This window comes from Triturus cristatus, chromosome 5_1, assembly GCF_964204655.1.
Source record: "Triturus cristatus chromosome 5_1, aTriCri1.1, whole genome shotgun sequence".
Lineage (NCBI taxonomy): Eukaryota > Metazoa > Chordata > Amphibia > Caudata > Salamandridae > Triturus > Triturus cristatus.
This window is the reverse complement of record NC_140587.1, coordinates 99,724,285-99,744,796: the sequence shown is the minus strand read 5'-3', so window position 1 is coordinate 99,744,796 and position 20,512 is coordinate 99,724,285. Positions and strand designations below refer to the sequence as shown.

The 20,512-nt window shown below is 45.2% G+C and overlaps 1 protein-coding gene across 2 annotated transcripts in view; it reads left to right on the top strand.

Moving 5' to 3' along the window:
- The window catches only part of MROH1 (maestro heat like repeat family member 1), a 2,508,022-nt gene that overhangs the window by 296,596 nt on the left and 2,190,914 nt on the right, over window positions 1-20,512 (top strand). For both annotated transcript variants that reach the window (XM_085604508.1, XM_085604507.1), the window contains exon 4: window positions 6,550-6,681. In XM_085604508.1, coding sequence (XP_085460634.1) covers window positions 6,550-6,681 — 132 coding nt within the window. The remainder of the gene's footprint in view (window positions 1-6,549; window positions 6,682-20,512) is intronic.

Below are 20,512 nucleotides of genomic sequence, written 5' to 3'. Positions count from 1 at the left end.
GGAGTCTGGGGGAGAGCTGCATATTAGCAGCTCCCCATGTGGAAAAGCAATGCCGGCTCCCGCAGGTGGCGGGGAGCTGGCGGGACCGTGGGGGGGATTGGGGACCCCCCCACAGCCCCCAACGGAGAGGGCCAGCCCTGGGGTATGGGGTCCCCGGGACTAATAGTGGCCCGGGAGTGGGGCCACGTGGCCCCCCTCCCCAAAAATAAAAAAATATTTAATTAGAAATAAATAAATTAGAAAGGCCAGCACCGGGAGATGGGGTCCCAGGGGCTGATTAAGGCCTCGGGAGGGGGGCCACGCAGTCCCCTTCCCAAATTTTTTATTTAAAAAAAATAATTAGGGGGCAGGCCCTGGGGGATGGGGTCCCCAGGGCCCAAAAATGAAAAAAAGAAGGGGGGGCTATGCAGCCCCCCTTCTAAAGAAAAATAAAATACCAGCCGCGCCCCCTCCTTTCAGCACTCTGCAAACGCGCCCCCTGCATGTTCGCGGATAGGGCACGAATTCCCCTTGAATACTGGGGGTCCCTGGGGGCCAGCTAGCCCACCAGGAACCTCCAATAAGCACCAGGGGGCTGCGTTGCAGAGAGGTGTTCTGAGGCCACGCCCCTTTTTACACCTCTCTGCAACGCAGCTCTGTGGCGCTTAATGGAGGTAGCTGGTGGGCTAGTTGCACCCCAGGGTGTTGTAAAAGGGGCGTGGCCTCTGAACACCTCTCTGCAACGCAGCTCTCTGGCGCATACTGGAGGTACCTGGTGGGCAAGTTGGAGGAATTAATTCCCCAACTTAAAGCGCGCCACAGGGTTTGTTTGCAGACATGTCACTTCAGGCCACGCCCCCTTCCTTCACCACTATGCAAACGCGCCCCGTGGCGCGTTTTAAGTTGGGGGATTAACTCTTTTAATACTGAGGGTCCCTGAGGGACAACTAGCCCAACAGGTATCTCCAGTATGCGCCAGGGAGATGCGTTGCAGACAGGTGTTCAGAGGCCATGCCCCTTTTTACATCTCTGGAACGCAGCTCTGTGGCGCTTACTGGAGGTACGTAGTGGGCTAGTTTGACCCTAGGGACCCTTAGGATTCAAGGGGACTTAATCTCTCAACTTAGAACGGCCACAGGGTGCGTTTACAGTGTGGTGAAGGGAGAGGACGGGGCCTGAGGTGACGTGTGCAAACACGCCCTGTGGCGTGTTTTAAGTTGGGGAAATAATTCCCCTTCAATCCTAAGGGACGCTGGGGTCCAACTAGCCCACCAGGTGCTTCCAGTAAGCGCCACTGCGCTGCGTTGCAGAGAGGTGGTGCAGGCTGTGCCCCTTTTTACACCTCTCAGCAATGGTGCTTACTGGACGTACCTTGTGGGCTAATTTGCCCCTAGCGACCCTCAGGATTCAAGGGGAGTTAATCTCCCAACTTAAAACGGCCACAGGGCGTGTTTACACAGTGGGGAAGGGAGGGGACGGGGCCTGGGGTTACGTGTGCAAACATGCCCTATGGCGCGTTTTAAGTTGGGGAAATAATTCCCCTTCAATCCTGAGGGCCCATGGGGGCCAACTAGTCCACCAGGTGCTTCCAGTAAGCGCCACTGTGCTGCGTTGCAGAGAGGTGGTCCTGGCCATGTCCATTTTCTTTGCAACACAGCTCTGTGGTGCTAACTAGAGATACCTGATGGGCTAGTTGTACCCAAGGGACACTCAGAATTCAAGGGGACTTTATCCTCCAAATTAAAACGGCCATAGGGCGTGTTTGCACACGTCAGCTCAGCCCCCCTCCTCCCTTCACCAGTATGCAAACGCGCCCTGTGGCGCGTTTTAAGAAGTAGTTTTAATCCCCCTGCCTTATTATATACTAGGGGCTTACAGAGGAGGTCATGCTAATAACAGGTACCCAAACGCATAGTGTTGCCTAGTGTATGTAGGTGTTTTAACTGTATTCTAAGTGTCTTTTAGCATAGCACTGGCTCTAGGACTGGTTAGTCAGTCAGTTACCACCAGTACCCATCTGAAAAAGTTGAGGATGATTTGGCAACAGACTCTTTCTGCTCCTCTGTTTGTTCTTCCTACAAGTCTTCCTTCTTCCTGCACTTTTCTTCGTCTTTCTTTTGTTGCTTCTTTCTGCATTTCTTTTTCTTCTTTCTGTGTGTTTTTTCTTCTTTCTTCACATGTCCTACCTCTGTAGGCATAGTTAGAAACTAGCATTTCACAGAAATAAAATAGGTTTCAGGGGTGTTATAGATAGCTGGACATTTCACTCGTACAAAACCATTGAAATTCCACCATTCTAGTTAGTTCAGCTAAATATAACTCGCGCGCCCGCAATGCACAGATGACGTGACATATTACATCACTCATAACATGGTCAGTGACATCACTCATTACATCACTGATGACATCATCCTTGTGATAGTGGCAGACCTCCTCTCACCCTAATATAACCTTTGATACACACATTCAAAAATAGAAACTAACATTTTCAAAAAAATGGACATACCAGTACCAACAACCTATTCAGTAATTCCAAGATCTACATACACATCCACTCATTCTTCAACAGTCCTATATAGTCACTCATACATGTACTCAATCTTCATATGTCCTCATACACCTATACATCCTGTTACACACCGCCACTCATTCATAGTTACTCACACAGTCACTCATGCTAATAAAGAATCAAACATCCATTTACTTGCATAAACAGTTATACACACACCACTACACTTACTTCTACAGAAACGTACACATACTTACTCTCTTAAACAATCACTTAGAAACACATAATTATTTATACAGTAACTCTTCCAATCTCTCACATATACTCACTTACATACATCAATACTCACATATACTAGTTTAAAACATATGTCTTTACTCATAAAGACACTATTGAGACAGTCATTCACTCACTAATACACCCATACACACATTCATCCACCCATTCAGTCCTGCACACATGCTGTCTTCAACACATACAAACAGCGAGTCACTCATTCATGCATCTATGTGCTAAGTAATACCCTCCATCGAACAATACAGACACTCGTACTGATACTCAAAAAACCAACTAATAACCCATATAGACACTAATGTAGCTACTCACCAACCCATGCAGCCACTTATACACAGTGAGAGACTGATACAGATATTTACATATTTAAACATTACTCGCTAACCCATGTATTCACTAAGATACACTTAATCAGTCAGTTATACAGTTTTACAAAAAAAACATCCATTTAGACACTTATTTACCCATTTATTCTTCCATCGACCTTCAGATATACATATAAAAAAGAAAATTATTTTTCAGAAAGACGCATTCACTGGATATCATTGATGTCATTTGAGATTTCATCAGTGATGTCACTGACCATGTCATGAGTGATGCAATATGTGACATCATCATCAGTGCATTGTGGGCGTGCGAGTTATAGTTAGCTGAACTAACTATAACGGTGGAATTTCAATGGTTTTGTACGAGAGAAATGTCCAGCTAACTATAACACCCCTGAAACCTATATTTTTTTTTCTGTGAATATATATATATGTGTGTATGTTATTCATACAGAGGTGTATTTTCCTAACCGCATCTATTGTAAGAATTGTACTGCTAACCGCTCTGATTCAAGCATGTGAATATATGAAAGATTCAATACTGGAGAAAAAACAAGTTACTTACCTGTACACTGTGGTTCTCTAGTAATGAGATGTTTCATAGATTCGCATGTGGCCCGCCCACCTCCCCGTTTAGGCTTGCGACGTTGTACCTCGTTCGACTATTCACTTAGGCACACTTGTGCAGGAAATCTGAGGTATGGTGGCTCTGCAGAGGAGATGGGGTCTGGGGCTGATCTCTGATGGTCACAGTTTGGACCTAACATAAAGATGCAGATTGGTTTTAAAATTCCTTTCTGTCTTAATGGTTTCTAATGTACTTCTATAGTACTGCTTATCTAAGTACCGTGGGACTCCCACCATGACGACGGGGAAGATTCAAGTATGTGAACCCATGAAAGATCTCCATACCGGAGAACCACAGTGTACAGGCAAGTAACTTGTTTTATTTCCCTTATTTTCCCTCACTTTTCCCTTAAATCAATATACCTAAAAGTTGACTTATTACCCTTTTTTCTTTTTTTAAATTGCCTTCTTTTTTACAAAAATTGACCAATATAGCCCACATTAGGCCGATTAAAACTTTGGTTGTAAATAAAACCACAAAAAAAAGCATATGTATATTTTGTAAAAGTGCTCTGGGATCCTATATTGGATTAAGACAATTCAGTGCTATGCCTATAATGAAGGTTCTCTAGGGGGAGAACTAGGATTACTGGTAGCTAACCATTTTTCCTTGTCGAGGCTCTTAAGACATGCCCCCTATAGAGGCTACACAACAACTTTTCTTTTTTTCTTTTATTTTTAAAAAAAAAATTGTCAAAGATTCCTACAAATGCGTAATGTGTTTTTGATGTATTTGTCTTCACCAATACCTCTTCCTGTGAATGGTTCCCCAAGGACGAGTTCTATGTTATTACCTATTCCCTTTCTACACCACCTCACTTGATGACATTATCTCCTCTTTTAGTTTCTTACAGCATCTCTGTGCTCATAAAGCACAGATCTTCTAGTCTTTTTACACCTTCACTCCCCAGCCTAGCATCTCTGACTCTTGCTGTAGTTTGTCATTGAATGGCCCCCAGTGCATTATGATAAACTTTTCCAAGACAGAAGCTGTATACTTTCCTTCCTCCTCCATTCGCATCACATCTCCAACCTCTCTCGACATTCCTCTTGACAGCTTAACCTTTTGCTTCTTGGCTAAATATACTGGTCACCCCTCTTACTAATCCTAATTCCTAGAGCTTCCTTAGTGAATATAGTGATTAGCAAACTATACTAGGACAGCAGTGTGCTAATGGGCCAACCTCAGTATTTATTTACCCCAATAGACAAGGTGGTTAGTTTGACTACCAGGAACTTATTCAATTTACTTGCCCGACACCCACACACCCCTACCTTTTTGTGCCCTGAATCTGAATGAGTTGGACATGCAGCACAAAACAGGTTCCAGGCAAGCTGCTGACAGTGGTGTTCTGAGTGTTTCATGGTACCTTCCTGCATTGCCTCACTAACACGTGAACTGCTACACTCCCTCCAGAAATCTGCATTCCTTACATTAGAATTTGCTGTCACACCTGAACCAAAGTGCTAGGCCTTTGGTTTCTCATCTCTTAATTTACCCTGCCCTGTTAATTGAAATATCTGCCTTCCGATATTAGTGAATGCCCCATAGGGGGGATTACTCCTATGTCTGTGTCCTCCCAGATCACTCTTCAGCGCTCCAGAGTCTCAGATAAAGGTCTGCTCACACTAATCTAAAGACACAATATGCTGCTACCACCACTTTACATGCATCACTTTACAAGAGAGATAGTAGCATCCGTATGAAAAAATATCACAGTTGATGAGCCCATCTAGATCACGGGGCCAGTCCAATTGGGGGGCAGACCTGGACTCTATGCATATATATGATTATCATGATTCCTGGGCCATAAGTCAGAATACCAGATGCACGCAGTTGGGCACAAAACAAGTGTGCCATCGTGATTATTTCAAAAACATAACTTTTTCAAAGTGCTTTTTATGCTTCCACAGTCATTTGATTAGCCGGTCTTCTACATTTTTTCCAAATCGGTCTCATAGATTTCTGCCAATAATACAATTATTTATGGTACATTTTATGATCGAACTCCTGTTTTGGGTCTTGCCTACCTATAGAGTTAGCTGTTGGTTATCAAAGACCTGTTAACCATACAATACATAGTATGAACACTTGACCATTTTTCAATGTATTTACTTAAACATTAAGGAGCTCCCTTCAAAGATGGCTGCCGTTGATGTGTCCACAAAGCTTGAGAGCATTCATACGAAGCCTGCTGTCTTTTCCAATAACTGCATGCACTTGCATGTGTAATAGTGTGTCCTTCCCTCCAATACCTGCGGGTAAATACCAGTTTGCAATTTGTGTTCCACTCTTTATATCTAACTGATCATTGCCCATCGCCCTCAGCCTTTTCCTTGCATTGCTTTGAAAGTTGTTGTGTAGCCCCATCGCATAACATGTCAGAAGCGCCTTTTCAAGAAAGGAGGTTCCATGCTAACCTCTATCACTGGTTTCTCATAACGTAAGAGTCCTCATGTTGGCCTGTCCATCCACTGTTCTTGCTCAGTAGGTGGTACTTGCTGTGCGTCCTGTTTTGCCTGCCCTCTTCTGCTGTGCAGGTACATAGGAGGGGATGATGTCCCATGTTAGCACTGCAACTGTTACAGATGCTAACTTAACCTCTTTACTGTGCTAAGACTGAGACAAAGAACAGTGATGATACTTTGAGTGGGACATCGCCTTGTACTTTGGAGTTTACCTCCATGACTGTACAGTCAGCAGTGATTCCTGAAGATGTTTTGGACATTTGTGTCTAGATGCAGTTATTCTCTGCTGTACATTTTGCCTTTGTTGCTCACATGATCATGCATATCATTGTGTGTTCTGTACAGCTGGGCCACTTGCACCGGATTGTCATTTTAAGGGCCCTGGAGATGGTGGTGAAGAATAACCTTGCAGACCTTGAGATTAGCACAGCGAAGGCGGTTATCCTTCTGGCATCTAGTGAAATGACCAAGTCTAAGGTAAGAATGGCATATGGAATTATTCTCATTATACATTGGCATTTCTGTCTGTGGGTCTTGTAAACTCTGTAACACATATTCCAGTTTCCATTGTGCTTAGCCATCATGCCTATTTCTGTGGCTGCTCTTGCAATCTTTCCTTCATCTAATTTTCCGCATTGTGTATAATTCCAATGCTATACCAAGGCCCCAGATCCTAAATGTGTCACCATATTTAGTAAACCCAGAACCTGTGCATAGTCAAACAGCAGCACAAGCCTAGCATCAGTTCTAATTTTCCATTCAGAATAAAAGGCAAGTGCTCAGCGCCAGCCCCCTGCTGGTTCCATTCTACAACCCTGGATAATGATCCTTTTTGCAAGGAACTAACTTCTCTGGCTGAATTTCCCATGCAGACGCTGTATCGAGCCATTGCTGAGACTCATTAATGATGAGGCTCCACACAAGTGTTTAGTTGTGCAGCTGCTCTCTGACAAACATAAAAGTGAGAACAATGGAGCCTTTTGGGCCCCAGGCGACTATATTAGAAGATAGGTCACTAACCTGGCACTGTATGCTAATCAACGCTCAGTCACTTGTAAAACATAAATATGAGTTTGCTGAATTTTTAGAAGCGCATGTACTAGAAATAGCCTTTGTCACAGAGACTTGGGCTGATGCCTCGTCTGGTCCAGACCTAGTCAGCGCTATCCCGATTTTTCCTGGTTTTACCATTGCCAGAAAAGATCAGGAGGAGAAGGGCAGAGGCTTAGCATAGTCTACTATGACCATCTGAGGGCAAACCTCTTGGATATCCCACACAAGTTTGAATGTGAAGCGATACCTTTAAAAATTGAACTTTGCCACAGATACTCCTTTAACAGGCTTCTCACTTATCACCCTGCGGGCCCTAGAGCTAGCTTCACACAAACCTTTAGCCAACTCTTGGAATCCAAGGTCAACTTCTAAGATCACTTAGTACTTGGCAATTTCAATTTTCACATGAATAATTTACTAGACTAAGACGCATGTGATTTCTTGGACCCAATGACTAGCTTAGTTTGAACAGTTCATTGAGGGCCCTACCCACAAGAAAGGGCATCTGCTCAATGTCATTTTTACATACAACCTCTATCTACAACGTATCGGTTCACTCCACTTGCCCTGGTCAGACCACTGTGCCGGCATGTATAATCTTTCATTACCTAACGCATCCTTTAAATTGAATACACCAGTAGAGAAGCACAAGTGTTGCCTTTGGCATAATATTGGCGCCACTGAATTTAATGCCTCACTAACAAACAGCAGATCTGAGATCACTCGTGATCCAGATACTGTCATTGCGGACTATCCGGCCTGGATCGGTTCTGTAGGTAATACTTCAATATGTTCAAAAACTGGCAGAGCTACCCCATCTGAACCCTGGTTGTCGGACAAGCTTTTGCTTGCAAAACTGTGTTGTCTCCCACAGGAACGGCATTGGAGGCAGAACTATGCCAACACTGAAAAAAAGTTATATAGAAAAATTATTGCAGAAAATAAAGAGCTGATCTATAATATGAAAATCAGCTACTACACAGATAAAATAAATCTGAAGCTGAAAGTTTGAAAGAACTAGTTGACACGGTTTAGAAATAAGCAAACTACCACAGAAATATAACTTGACTATTGGTCAAAACTTCTGCAACGCTGTAGCATCTTTCTTTCAAGAAAAAGGTGACATTTATGATGCTTTCGTTATGAACCAAAATACCAGAGGTCGGTCTGCTGAAACATGCAGCCCTTTCAGCGGTGGCAAGTGGGGGGGGAATCAGCTAGTCACTCCTTTCGGGATCGTCAAAAATCAACTCAGCAACTCTAAACACCTTCTCGCCTACCACATGATCAGGTCTTCAATCTTACCAATACAGCGGAATCCGGTTCTCCAGCTGATTCTTGCCCACCAAGAATAATACATCTGGCCTAAGATATTGTAGGGATGTAGGATCTGCTTTCATTGTTACCCCCACTATTTGCTGGTGTCATTCTGTTTTCTGACTAGTCTGACTGGGATCCCACTAATCAGGACCCCAGTCACTATGTTTTCTCCTTAAATTTGACTTTGGTAAGTACTTTGGTACCTCCACAGTTGGCTACTTGTGTACCCCTTTAAGTCCCTAGTATATGGTAATGAGGTATCCAGGGCATAAGTACACCAGGGGTCTCCCATGGACTGCAGCATGTATTATGCCACCCATGAGAGACCACTCAAACTGTGCCTACAGGCCTGCCATTGCAGCATGTGTGAACTGGTGCTGCCACCACTCACCAAAGATAGAAGTGTCCTTATATCTGATGTCACTGTACTTAAAACCTATAAGTCACCCCTAAGGTAGGCCTTTCAATCCTGAAGGCAGGGTGCTTGGTTATAAATTGAGGGTGCCCTGCATGAGCAGGACACCCCCTACAAACACAGGAGTCGATTCTCCAGTGCGGTCAGACATTTTATACATAGAGTATAAAGTCAATTATGAGATGTCTAACTAGATATTGGCAGCACCAAAACCGGTCATGTTTTGTATCAAACATGTTGGAATCCTACCCCAACACTGATTCCAGTGTTGGATGTAGGATCTCATGTACTGGGAGCTCCCCCCTGTATTCCTGGAACATGCCTTTCAGGTTCTAACTGCAAGCTAGTGCTGCTGCTGACCACATGCATGGTTCTGCCCTCCTGCTGCTGAGCCAGGCTCAAGCGGTGGAAGGTAGAACAATAGGTTTCCTGTCACAGGGAGGTGTGACCTCCTCCCAGACAGGGTTTAGTGTATTGGGGCAGGTTGGGGTCGCTTGCCAGCGACACTGACTGCTTGAAGGGCACATTTGGTGCCCTCCTTGCATTCTCTAATTCGAAACAGTTCAGGGAGCCATTGGCTCCCACTCTGGCGAGAAACTGGACAAAGGACATGGGAGTGTACTCCTCTGTCCAGCCCCCCCCCACCCCCTCTCTGGCAGAGACCCCTAAATCATCCCAACCCTTTCCTTTGAGTACTTAAGGGCTTACCTAAGGGTGGCTCTTTAGATTCTGTTGTGGGATCAGGACTTCGTTGGACTTTGCTTTGGGAACCAAGACTGCACCCGGGAAGACTCCTGCTGATCCTGGTCTCCTTGTCCTGCCAGTCTTCTGCGTCGTCTGTGCCTGTGCTTCTTCCAGGTTCTTCTCCAGCCCTGTGGGCATCAAAGACACAAAAGGAATCTCCCTTGGAGTGAAGGAGTCACTCCCCTGCATCCTCAGACACCGCAACTAAGCTGACCGGTCTGCTGCTCCTGACGTCCTCCGGACTTCGAAAGGGCCAGCAAGATAGGTGGTGGTTCTGCAACTCCCTCAAGGCCTGCACTATCTTCTTACTGAGTTTGAGGCCAGTATCCCTCGTTGGCACTGCTGGAACATCACCCATGTGCACGCATAGATTTGCTGTTGGCAAGGCTTATTGACTCTCTTCTCCAGATATCTTTGGGCTCTAAGAAGCTCCACCCTCTCTTCCTGCCAAGATCTTCATCCTCACTGCATCTGCTGTACCATGGGCCTTTGGTGAGCTGCTCGAGGTCATCTTGCGACTCCTGGTACTTCGGCATTGTGGGTCCTCTTGAGGGGATTCTCTGACTTTGGTGGGCTCCCCTGCTTGCTCGGGCCTGCTCGGACTCTCCTGCACTTGGTGAGTCCCTTGGACATTGCTGGTCCCAACAATGCATCTTCATTTTCCACGTCTGGTGGTGATGCGCAGGCTTGTTGGTGCTCCTACCGGACACCAAAACCCTGATTCTTGATTTACAACATGGGAGTGCGTGTGAACGGCTCCTAGTCTTTCACAGCATTGCCTGGTCCTCACAGCTGCAGCAACAAGGTCACTGTCAACCATCCTGCATCTTTCCTCATAGGCGGTCATTGGTCTTCCATGCCTCCTGGTCACTCCCGAGTGGCATAGACTCTGTTCCCTCTGCTTGCAGGTACTCCTCTTCAAGAATTCACCCTTGACAACCGAACTGGAGATGCAACGGACAGAAAGGCGTCGTGAAAATGAACCAGGATAGACAGACTGTCTTATTGGGTGGATAATTGTAAGTGATCCAAAGTGCCCCTTGTCTCTTGCTTTAATACGTGACTTGCTGTTGTCCAATTCAATAAAAATATTTATTAAAAAAAAAAATTGATTACACCAGACTCTTTTACCTTCTTCGCCAGCGGCATCTTCACTGATGTTCTCCATTGTGGTCTACGGCAGTTGCCGACGTCACTTCGCACCTATGCTTCCAGCTTCCCTGGTGTAGGTATCCTGATTCCTGGGGTATCCATGTGTGGGGTAACTCTCCATCCTTTCATCTTCCACAGGGTTTCTTCAGGATCCTCTGGAAAGGGTCTTCCATCTGCAAAACTGCAACTGCGATTTCCCCATTAACTTGCATTGAGTACGCTGCTGTGTTTCCACTCTGCACACAGCCTCCGTAGGAGATCCTGGGTACTTACCTTGGGTGGTTCCTTGGGTCCCTAGCTCTTCAGAGTCTTCTGGGTCAAGTCTTGACTTCGGTCACGATTCTCATTCCACTTTATTAATATATGGTTTGGTCTCCCCATGGAGACCACTGTGTTTTTATGCTACTTACCTGTTCTCCATTTTAAATATTGTGTGTCTTGTAGGAGATATACCAATGTGTTAATGAGTGTGTATAATAAATATTAAATTTTTTGTAACTACACTATGTAGTTCTTTTTCGTGTTAACCTACACTACATGAATAGTACTGGTAAAACAAGCTGCTTTAAACTCCTAGACTAAGCCTGAAGGCTCCTCTCCACAGCTACCACTTATAGCTTTCTAAAGTCGTCTAAGACCACTAAAATCTCCATAAGGGTTGTCTGGTTCAGTGCAGGGTGCTTCGCTTAAATAAGTGTGGACCCTATGCTAAGCCAGCCTCCTACAGACATCATAGCACAACATCTCGCTGAAGTCTTTAACCTCCTCTTTCAAACCGGAGTATTCCCTAAACAATGGAAAAAAAGCTTCCTCTCTTGAAAAATCCCAGCTTGGGCACACTGGATCCCAGTAACTATCATCCTGTTTCCTGCCTTCCCTTGCTGCAAAATCATTGACAAATTGATAAATTAAGAACATGCCACATTAATTAATAATAATATCTTGGATTCTATGCAGTATGGCTGCAGGAGCGAGCACAGTACGGAGCTGGCCCTGATCACTGGTACTGAGGAAGTTATACCTGCAGTAGATAGAGGAGGACATGTGGCATTAGTTATTTTAAACCTCTCTGCAGCGTTTGACTCCTTTAGGGTTTTACACACTTCCGGACCAGAATCCCTAATACACTGGGTCCACTGTTATGTTCCTCCAAGAACTCTGCGGTCTTACTCCCACAATCTGGTTGAGGTACCCAGATTCAGGTTAGCTAGCTTGGTTGGCAAACGTTTCGTTAACACCACGTGTAAAATATGGAACATCCTTCCCACCCATTAAAATAATTCCTCAGAACTGGTTCTTTTCAGGAAAACCCTTAAGACATGGCTTTTTATTTTGTAGCGCTGTTCACAAATTGTCGGAGACGTATCTGTCTCCTTCTTTTCAACTTTCCCCATATCAGGTTTTAGTCTCCGGTCATTTGTCAGCGCTTTATAAATATAAACTCAAATCAAATTGTAGTTGACATACTCCCCATCAGAATGTGTTGCCTTTTCATCACATTCCAATGTCCATTCAAAGCTCTTTTGCTCCTAGGTCTTCCAATAACTTGCATCTCTCTTACTTGGCATATTCTTAACGTTTTACAATCTATCCCATTTTTACTTGGTGGGTCTGGTGATTGGTTTAAGAAGTTTTGTCGATTTGTGACCGGGGCTGCGTTTTAGGTCTTTCTGTAAAGTGCGTATCCCCAACAATATTGATTGATTTTTCTTGTTCATAGTATATTTTCTCTGGCAATTATAACAACCCAATAAATAAAGTGTTCAACAAAGTGTTTCTCCTATGCAAATCGTAGTCCTGATTGCATGACTGCCTGGCTGGGGAACCTTTATGGGTGATCATTCTGTACAAGATCTGTGGTCAGAAATGGGAAGTTGCTTTCATGGCTACTTGAAGCTTTAGATCATTATATCTGGCTTTCAAAGCTTATTACCATTTCTTATAGCGTGATTAGCAATTCTGCAAGTTGTGTGTATATACATTTTTTAGACTTTTTTTTTAGCAAGCCCATTGTGGCACGGTGTTCTTGTATTTAGCAGAAGCTTGGCAACAATGCCAAAAATTCTCTGAATAAATTCTACATATTGGAAATGGAATGCAACACAAATGCCGTCACAGGCATAGTAGGATGAAGAAAATAAAACCCTAGCTTTAGTGTGATTCCATGTTTGCCTAAAGAGAATGACAGACCTTTGAAGAATGCCAAACAAATGCAATCACCAACTTGAGGGATTTACTTTTTTTTGCAGTTTTATGAAGACCTTGTCCCGAAGACATTGGACAAACTAGTTTAACATCTTTTTTTGGGCATGGGCAAATAAATGATCGGTTTTTGGCCAAGGCCGGGATTTGAACCTGGTTCAACAACTCTAGCCGCGGAGCCAAATCTCTTCTACATCTCCTCCTTTCTGTGATCATCTATATCTGACTTGAGAGTACCATTACAATAATCACTTACTTCAAAGCAACCGTAGGTAATGATCTATTCCTAGGTGACCAGAAGATGTTTAATTATCACCAATTGGGCTCTCCTTCCCATTCCCTTGTGGCTGCAAGACCATGGGGAAGCGAAGTAGTTTGTGTAGAATCGAAAGGAGTCTGTAGGTTTAGGGAACAGTTTTGCAAAGACAAAGCTCGTGGTTTTCAGCTCAAACGTAGTCATTTGTGACTGTCTTATGAGAAGTCCATGCATTGTATCTCAATATCCTGAGAGCAAATGTTGTGCAGGGGTGAACGTGAAACTTGTTTTAACATAAGTATGCACATTTTCTGCAGAACTGCATAAAATTACACTTAATTATGTGAAATTCAAATCCTTCATTTCCTTCACTTCATTTTGTATCACAAAATCCATTCTCCCATCAACTCATGGCGCTAGGATGCATTTGAACAAAAGCATGTGAACAGCCACTCTCATTCTCTTCCTGTGCGTTCGTGGAACATTTCCCCCGTTATTGGCATGTTTTCTGCAAAACTTTACTGAAAAGTGGCATAATGGCATGCTAACAGGCTGTTTGCATAATGAGCTTAGCATGACATTCCTGAAATTATGCAGGAGTAATGTAAATTTCACCCAGGCCTAGTGTTGTCGCCCTGCTCTGCCAAGAGATAACGACATAATGTCTGATCTGCCTCCCATCTCACACGTTCTCATTTATCCATAATAATATATACTTTCAAAGTGCACCTTTTTGCTCACTTCTGATGCAGTATGTGATCTTAGCCAGATGTGGTTTTCCGTGTGGCATATCCACATCCCAGTGGAAATAGGAAACACGCCTTCGGTCACAGATTAAGTCTCCGAGGCAAGTGTTGGGGGGGGGGTTCCACATGCCTCCCCCCCTCATTTAAAGGAATTTCAGCTCTGGTGGGTGGGGTCCTAAGGACAGAAATGTCTGTGTGGGGAGTGCTGCATGCCCCCTACCAAATTAAAATAAAACAAAACAAAAAAAAGCATTTGCAAGCAATAGGTCTCGCATTTGCGAGAGTTTGAGGTATTTGCTTTGTAAATCTGTTTTGAAAACCTGCAAGTGGTGCATAAATAGAACCAAGGCTGGCAGTAACTGCGTTTTTTACTGCCAGCCTTGCTTCTGGTAAGCAACAACTATAAGTACAAAGTGTACAAAGTGTGTGTTTACGCACTGGTTGCAGGTTTTCAAGACATAAATAAAAGGAATTGTCATTTATAATGCCAATAGGTCAAACTCTCGCAAATTCGAGACCTGTTGCATTGCCAGTCATGTGATAAGTGTCAGGTGATGTCCTGAATGTGCGTGCTTGTGATTTTAGGGTGATGGTACCTGGTGTATATGATGGACAATGGAGTCATGGTTTTGCAGGGGCAGAGCTGTGGTGTTCCTGTGTGTACATGTGATGGGGACTGAGAGAAGAAAGCAGGTGCTTCTGTTAGGGTGTGAGCTCTCTGTGTGCATGTGTATGCAGGATGGGAAGAGAAAAGGATGGGTGTGTGTAACGGGAAGAGGTGGAGATGGGGGGTGTGCATGTAATGGGAAGAGGATGGCGGGGTTGTGCGCATCTGTGTGCGAGAGATATATATATATATATATATATATATATATATATATATATATATATATATATATATATATATATATAATGTTTGAGAAGCGGCCCAAGTGTTTGTGAGGGTGCGTGGGGGGAGCACGTATATGTGATGGAGAGTGGTGGAGACGGGTGTGTTTGATGTCCTGGTCTGTGTGTGAAGGCAGGTTGTGGTGGTAAATATGCTTGGTTACCGAATTAGTAGTGTTTTAAGTAATTCTGATTTGTTTCCTTTTTATTGGAAATGTGCTCCCAAGAGCATAAAAGCCATCAAATACAACCAGGCCTAGCATTTCTGGCATTCCCATGGAATTAATCGAATTAAACTCGCTGTTAGTATTTCCCTCATTTTTGGCCACTTAATGTGATTAGCAGAGTGGGGGGTCCTGTGGCATCTGGGAAAGAGGTTCATACAGGCGGACAGCATCCTTAATGTAATGATGTGCCGTGAGAGGGAAAATGCGAGCCCGGCAGGACCAGCATCCTTAATGTAATGAGGGTCGAGAGGCATGGGGGTTGGGGGCTTAAAGGCCTGGAAGGACCAACCTCACTGGTGATGGAGGAGCAGAGGCTGAGGGCCCGAGAGCACCAACAACCTTAACATAAGGAAAGGCGAGAATATAAGGATGGGATGGAGGAAGCAGAAACTGAGGGCTTGAGAGGACCAGGTGCATTCATGTCAGGAGGACCGATGATATGGAGAGGGGGAGTCATGGGAAAAGAAGGGCTGAGAGAAGGCAGCATCCTTCAGGTGATGAGGGTTTAGGAGGCAGGGGCACGCGTCTGGGTGGAGGTATAAAGAGAGGTGAAGGTAAGGTAGCAACATCCCTAAGTAGGGCGGACGACATGGAAGAGGTGGAGGCAGGGTGCCTGACAGGGACAGGCAGCATCTTAATGTCGCGAGGGCCGAGGAGGGCGGGGTGGGGAAGGGTCAGGATAGAGAGGCAGAAGCTAACACCATGGGAGGGGAACATCCACAAGGCAGCGAGAGCTGAGGTTGCGTGGGCAGGCCAAATCTACAGAGGTGAAGGCTGACAACACTTACATGAACAGCTTCCTTAAGGGAGCTAGACACGCGTATCAGAGCGTGGGTGTTTATGAGGGAGAGATGAAGGGGCAGTTTTGTGAGGGGATTGGGCAGTTCTGGATGAAAGCGTTCTTTCACTCTACCAGGTTATTAGGGGCACGAGGAATGTGCAGAGCAGAGTGCAGCTGCAGGGTTATGAAGGGGGACACGAGCACTGCTTAATGAGTATAAAAACAAGACCGCTAGATTCCCTGACATGCATTGTAATGCACTGTAGATAGCCTGGGATGTTTGCCTCTGTACCACTGCGCGCGCGCACACAACATCACCAACCACCACGGCTGTGGGTGAGAGCCCACTCCTCCACATGCGACAGCCTCATTATGCACTGCACATGCCTATCTGCGTGTGCTTCCTTATTACATACCAATGTCCTGCGACACGACTTTTCACCATTAAAATCTACTCCCTGCTCACAGTGTAATCCGAACTAGAAACTGCTGCAATCGGCACCGCTTCACGTGCGCAAAAATGGCTGCGGTCTCTGGCGCAATTCTGTGAGAAACTGGATGCCGTCCTGGCTGCATAAATGGAGGTGTCCTGGCAGACACATTTATGTAAGGTAGCGCGCGCATGTTAATGCGCACTATTTTAAACGAGAATGTAAGACTGTAGTTGGGCAGTTCTGCTTCTGGAATAACCGGAGGTTACGTTTCGGCAGAAGAGCCAATAATAAGCCCGCTAACAAAAAAATAAAAAAGTTAACTAATGGCAAGCGGCAAGAAATTACTAAATAATAGGCGGAGTTTCCCCACGCATATAGATCACTAGATGTCTCGGAGAGACAGTGCATGCGCGCTGCCTAGGCGAGACCTAATGAAGAAAAATTGGCAGCTCCTGCTGGCAGTGAGGATGGATGCTGGCAGAGATTTGGCGGGGGGGGGGGGCTACAATGAAAATAAAAAGGCAATGGGTGTCCCGTGGTGGGTCTGGAATGCCCACAATAAAAATAGAACATTTAAAAAGAAAGGGCAAAATGAATAATAAGTTATTATTCACTGCTCCAAGCAAGGAGCGCATCATAATGCCCTAGGGCATTTTTGTAGTTCATGTTTTCTAGTTGGTCGTGCCCCTAGAAGAGGCAGGGGCACCACTAAACATCTTTCCCAATTTTGTGGAGGGCTGTAGGGTGTACAGCAGCCAGCCAACAACATTAAGCAAAATAATAGTAAGCATCCTGGGCCATTAAATCAGTGACCCCAGAAAAGCTTACACTATTTTATTTAATTTATTTTGAGCTGGAACTGTGTGCTCTTCAGCTGGAGTGTGGAGACGCGTAGAGTGCAGAGACCTCGAGTGGATGTTTCTCTCGTTTAAAAAAAAAAAGTTAAATGTTAGAAGGGAGATCTGTTAAGGTGTTTTTTTTTTTGTTTTTTTTTAAAGCCTGCATTTAAAATATTTTGAGAATCACCTTTATTTTTTTTTGTTTTGGAATGTTTTTATTAGCATTTTCTTAATTACAGTACAGAAACAGTATGGGTGTCCAGGGAACATGATTGTCTTTGGTATTATGTCAGTAGCATCGTTCAACAGCAGTAATACACATGTCCTCAATAAATGGACTGTCTTGATTAAGAGCACGTGCCTCCCTCCTCCCCCAGTTCACCCTCCCATCCCACCGGCCACCACCCCACCTCGGGTATCACTGTGAGTCTTCGATCAGGAGACCATAGTGCGTTATCCACTGCTTCCAGATTTTCTGGAACTTTTTAGGGCAGCCCCCTGCTATATACGTCGTCTTTTCCCCTGACATGTCCATGTCCATACCTTTCTCCATTTTTCCAAGGATGTGTTCAGCGTGCCCCCCATGTTCGTGCCAGGTCACGTTTAGCCACCACTAGTCCTAAATTAGGTAGTAATAACTTTGATCTGGGGAGGTCAACCTCGGTTTGTATACCCAACAAAACAAACCTTGGGTCCAAGGGTATCTCTGCCCCTAAAATATCTTCTAATTCTTTCAACAAAGTCACCCAGTATGACTGAATGCGGGGACATTCCCATACCGTGTGGAAATATGTACCCTCAGCTACGTTGCATCACAAGCAGCAAGGCGTGTCAGTCCTTCCCATACGGTACAATCGGACTCTTATCATAATACGCTCTGTGCAGGTATTTGAATTGAATCCGTCTTAGGCGGGACTTGATAGCCACCTCTCTGGGATGCACGAGCGCTATTTCCCAATCCGGGTTGTCAATCTCACCATGTCCGCCTCCCACTTCACCCTCAATTTCAGCAGGGAATCCGGTTTGTTGCGAATGGTTCTGTATGTCCAGGAGACTGCCTTTTCCCCAATGTCACCAATCAGGACTCGTCCCTCTAACGGGGCGTATTCGGGGAGGTCACCTGTGTCGATACGTTGTTCCCTTCACGCATTTGCTAGCAACAAGTATTTATAATATTGTGTCGGGCGAATGTCATACTCTATCTGGAGGTGGGTAAATGTGACCAGCTCTTTACAGAATATTATATCTTTAATTTGTGAGATGCCCAGCAGGTCCCACTTCCCGAATCCTCTCAGCTTTGCGATTTCTTTAAGAAGTGAGATTTCCCTGGTCACGCGTTTGTCCCACTTCATTTGCCGTCCCGCCTTTTTCCATGCCGCAATCAAGATTTGTGTGGCTGTTAGGAGTTTAGCAGAGCCTTTCCCACCATAAAGGTAGTGTGTGTGTGTGTGGGCATGTAGCAAACTGTGTGCATTCCAGGGCATATGTGGGGTGGTCTCCCACTGCATGTTCCCATTCATTTACTACAATTAGGTGGGCCGCCCAGTAGTATGCTTTGATATCCGGTAGGGAAATACCGCCGTTGTATTGGTTGCGTTGCAGAGTCGCCAGTGCTATTTTTGGGGGTCTCCCATCCCATAAGAACGCCCTCAGCGTGTCAATTTTAACGAATATCCCATCTGGTATCAATTGATATGTGTTTTGAAGAACTTGTAAGAATGTTGGTAGCACTATCATTTTGTCAAGTGCCGCCCTGCCCAACAACGTTAACGGCAAGGAGTTCCATCTTTCTACGTCTAAGCTGAACTCTCTGAGCACCCTATAAAGATTCCGATTGAGCGCCTCTATCTGTCGTAGCATAAATCCTTAGGTATTTTATGCCACTGGGGGCTATCTGAAGCTGGCTAATATAACCACTGCCCCCTCCGACTCACTGGATAAAGACACAATTTCTCCCAGTTGATTTTTGTACCCCGCATGCGCGCCATACTCTTCACAACTGGCCATGATATTCAAGAGCGTCATCTTAGGGTGTGTAATGTACAGTAGTATGTCATCGGCATACAGTGAGATGCGCTTGTCAGAGGTCTCATTATCTCCCCTCCGGAATCCTGCAATACCCGAATGCGCTCGGATGACACATGCAAGAGGTTCTAACACCAGAGCGAAGAGGAGAGGGGACAGGGGGCATCGCTGACGTGTACCCTGTCCAATCGAAAATTCCCGTGACATTACTCTATTAACTCTTGTTTTAGCCAGGGGTCTCTCGTAGAGAATGGGGATTCATTTCCTGAAGGCAGGGCCAAATCCGTACTCCTCCAGCACGGACATAAGAAAGGGCCTGTGGATGGTCTCAAATGCTTTTTCAGCATCGAGGGACAAGATAAGGTGCGGGTCTTCCCTAGTAGTTACCACCTCCAGCCAATTGTGTAACCTCCGGAGGTTGACTCTCGTCGATCTCCTTGGCATAAAGCCTGAATGATCTTGGTGTATAAGACTGGATATTACCGTGGTAAGCCTGTTGGCTAGTATTCTGGGCAGTATTTTAGTTTCCATGTTAATAAAATAGATGGGTCGGCATAAGCTACACTTCTGCGGCGGCCTATCCTTCTTGGGGATTACCACGATCGTGGCTGTCCGCAGCTCCTTAGGGAGACCACCCACTGCCTGTGCCTCCAGGAATAGCTGAAGAAGGTGAGGACTAAATAACATTATGTTTTGTTTAAAGAATTCAGGGGGGAGCCCATTCGGTCCCGAAACCTTCCCAGTCTTCAACTGCCCGATGGCTTCTGTGATTTCCTCATTCGTTAACTTCTCGTCCAATGTCTGTGACTCGCTTGCCACTAGTTTGGGGAACTGTATGTTCTGAAGATATGCTTTTAAGTCTGCTGGATCTGCCAGCAAGCGTTGGGCATAGAAGGCCTCATAGTACCCAGCAAAGGCGTTAGCTATTTCAAGGGGAGTGGTATGGGTCCGACCATCCTCCGTCTGTATCTGGGTTACCCACCTGCTATCTAGCTCTTTTTTTTTGCTCAGCCACGCAAGCAGTCACCCCGTTTTATCTCCAGCGTCGTATAAACGCCAATGCATGGCCTTTATAGTTTGCTGCGCATCTTTTTTAGCCAATGCGAAGTATCCCCTGTGGAGAACTAGTAATCTCCCGAACAAATCAGGGTCATCGCGCGCGATGGCCTGCGTTTCGAGCTGTAGGAGTTGGGATTCAAGCCCTGCGATCTCTTCCCCTTCTTTTC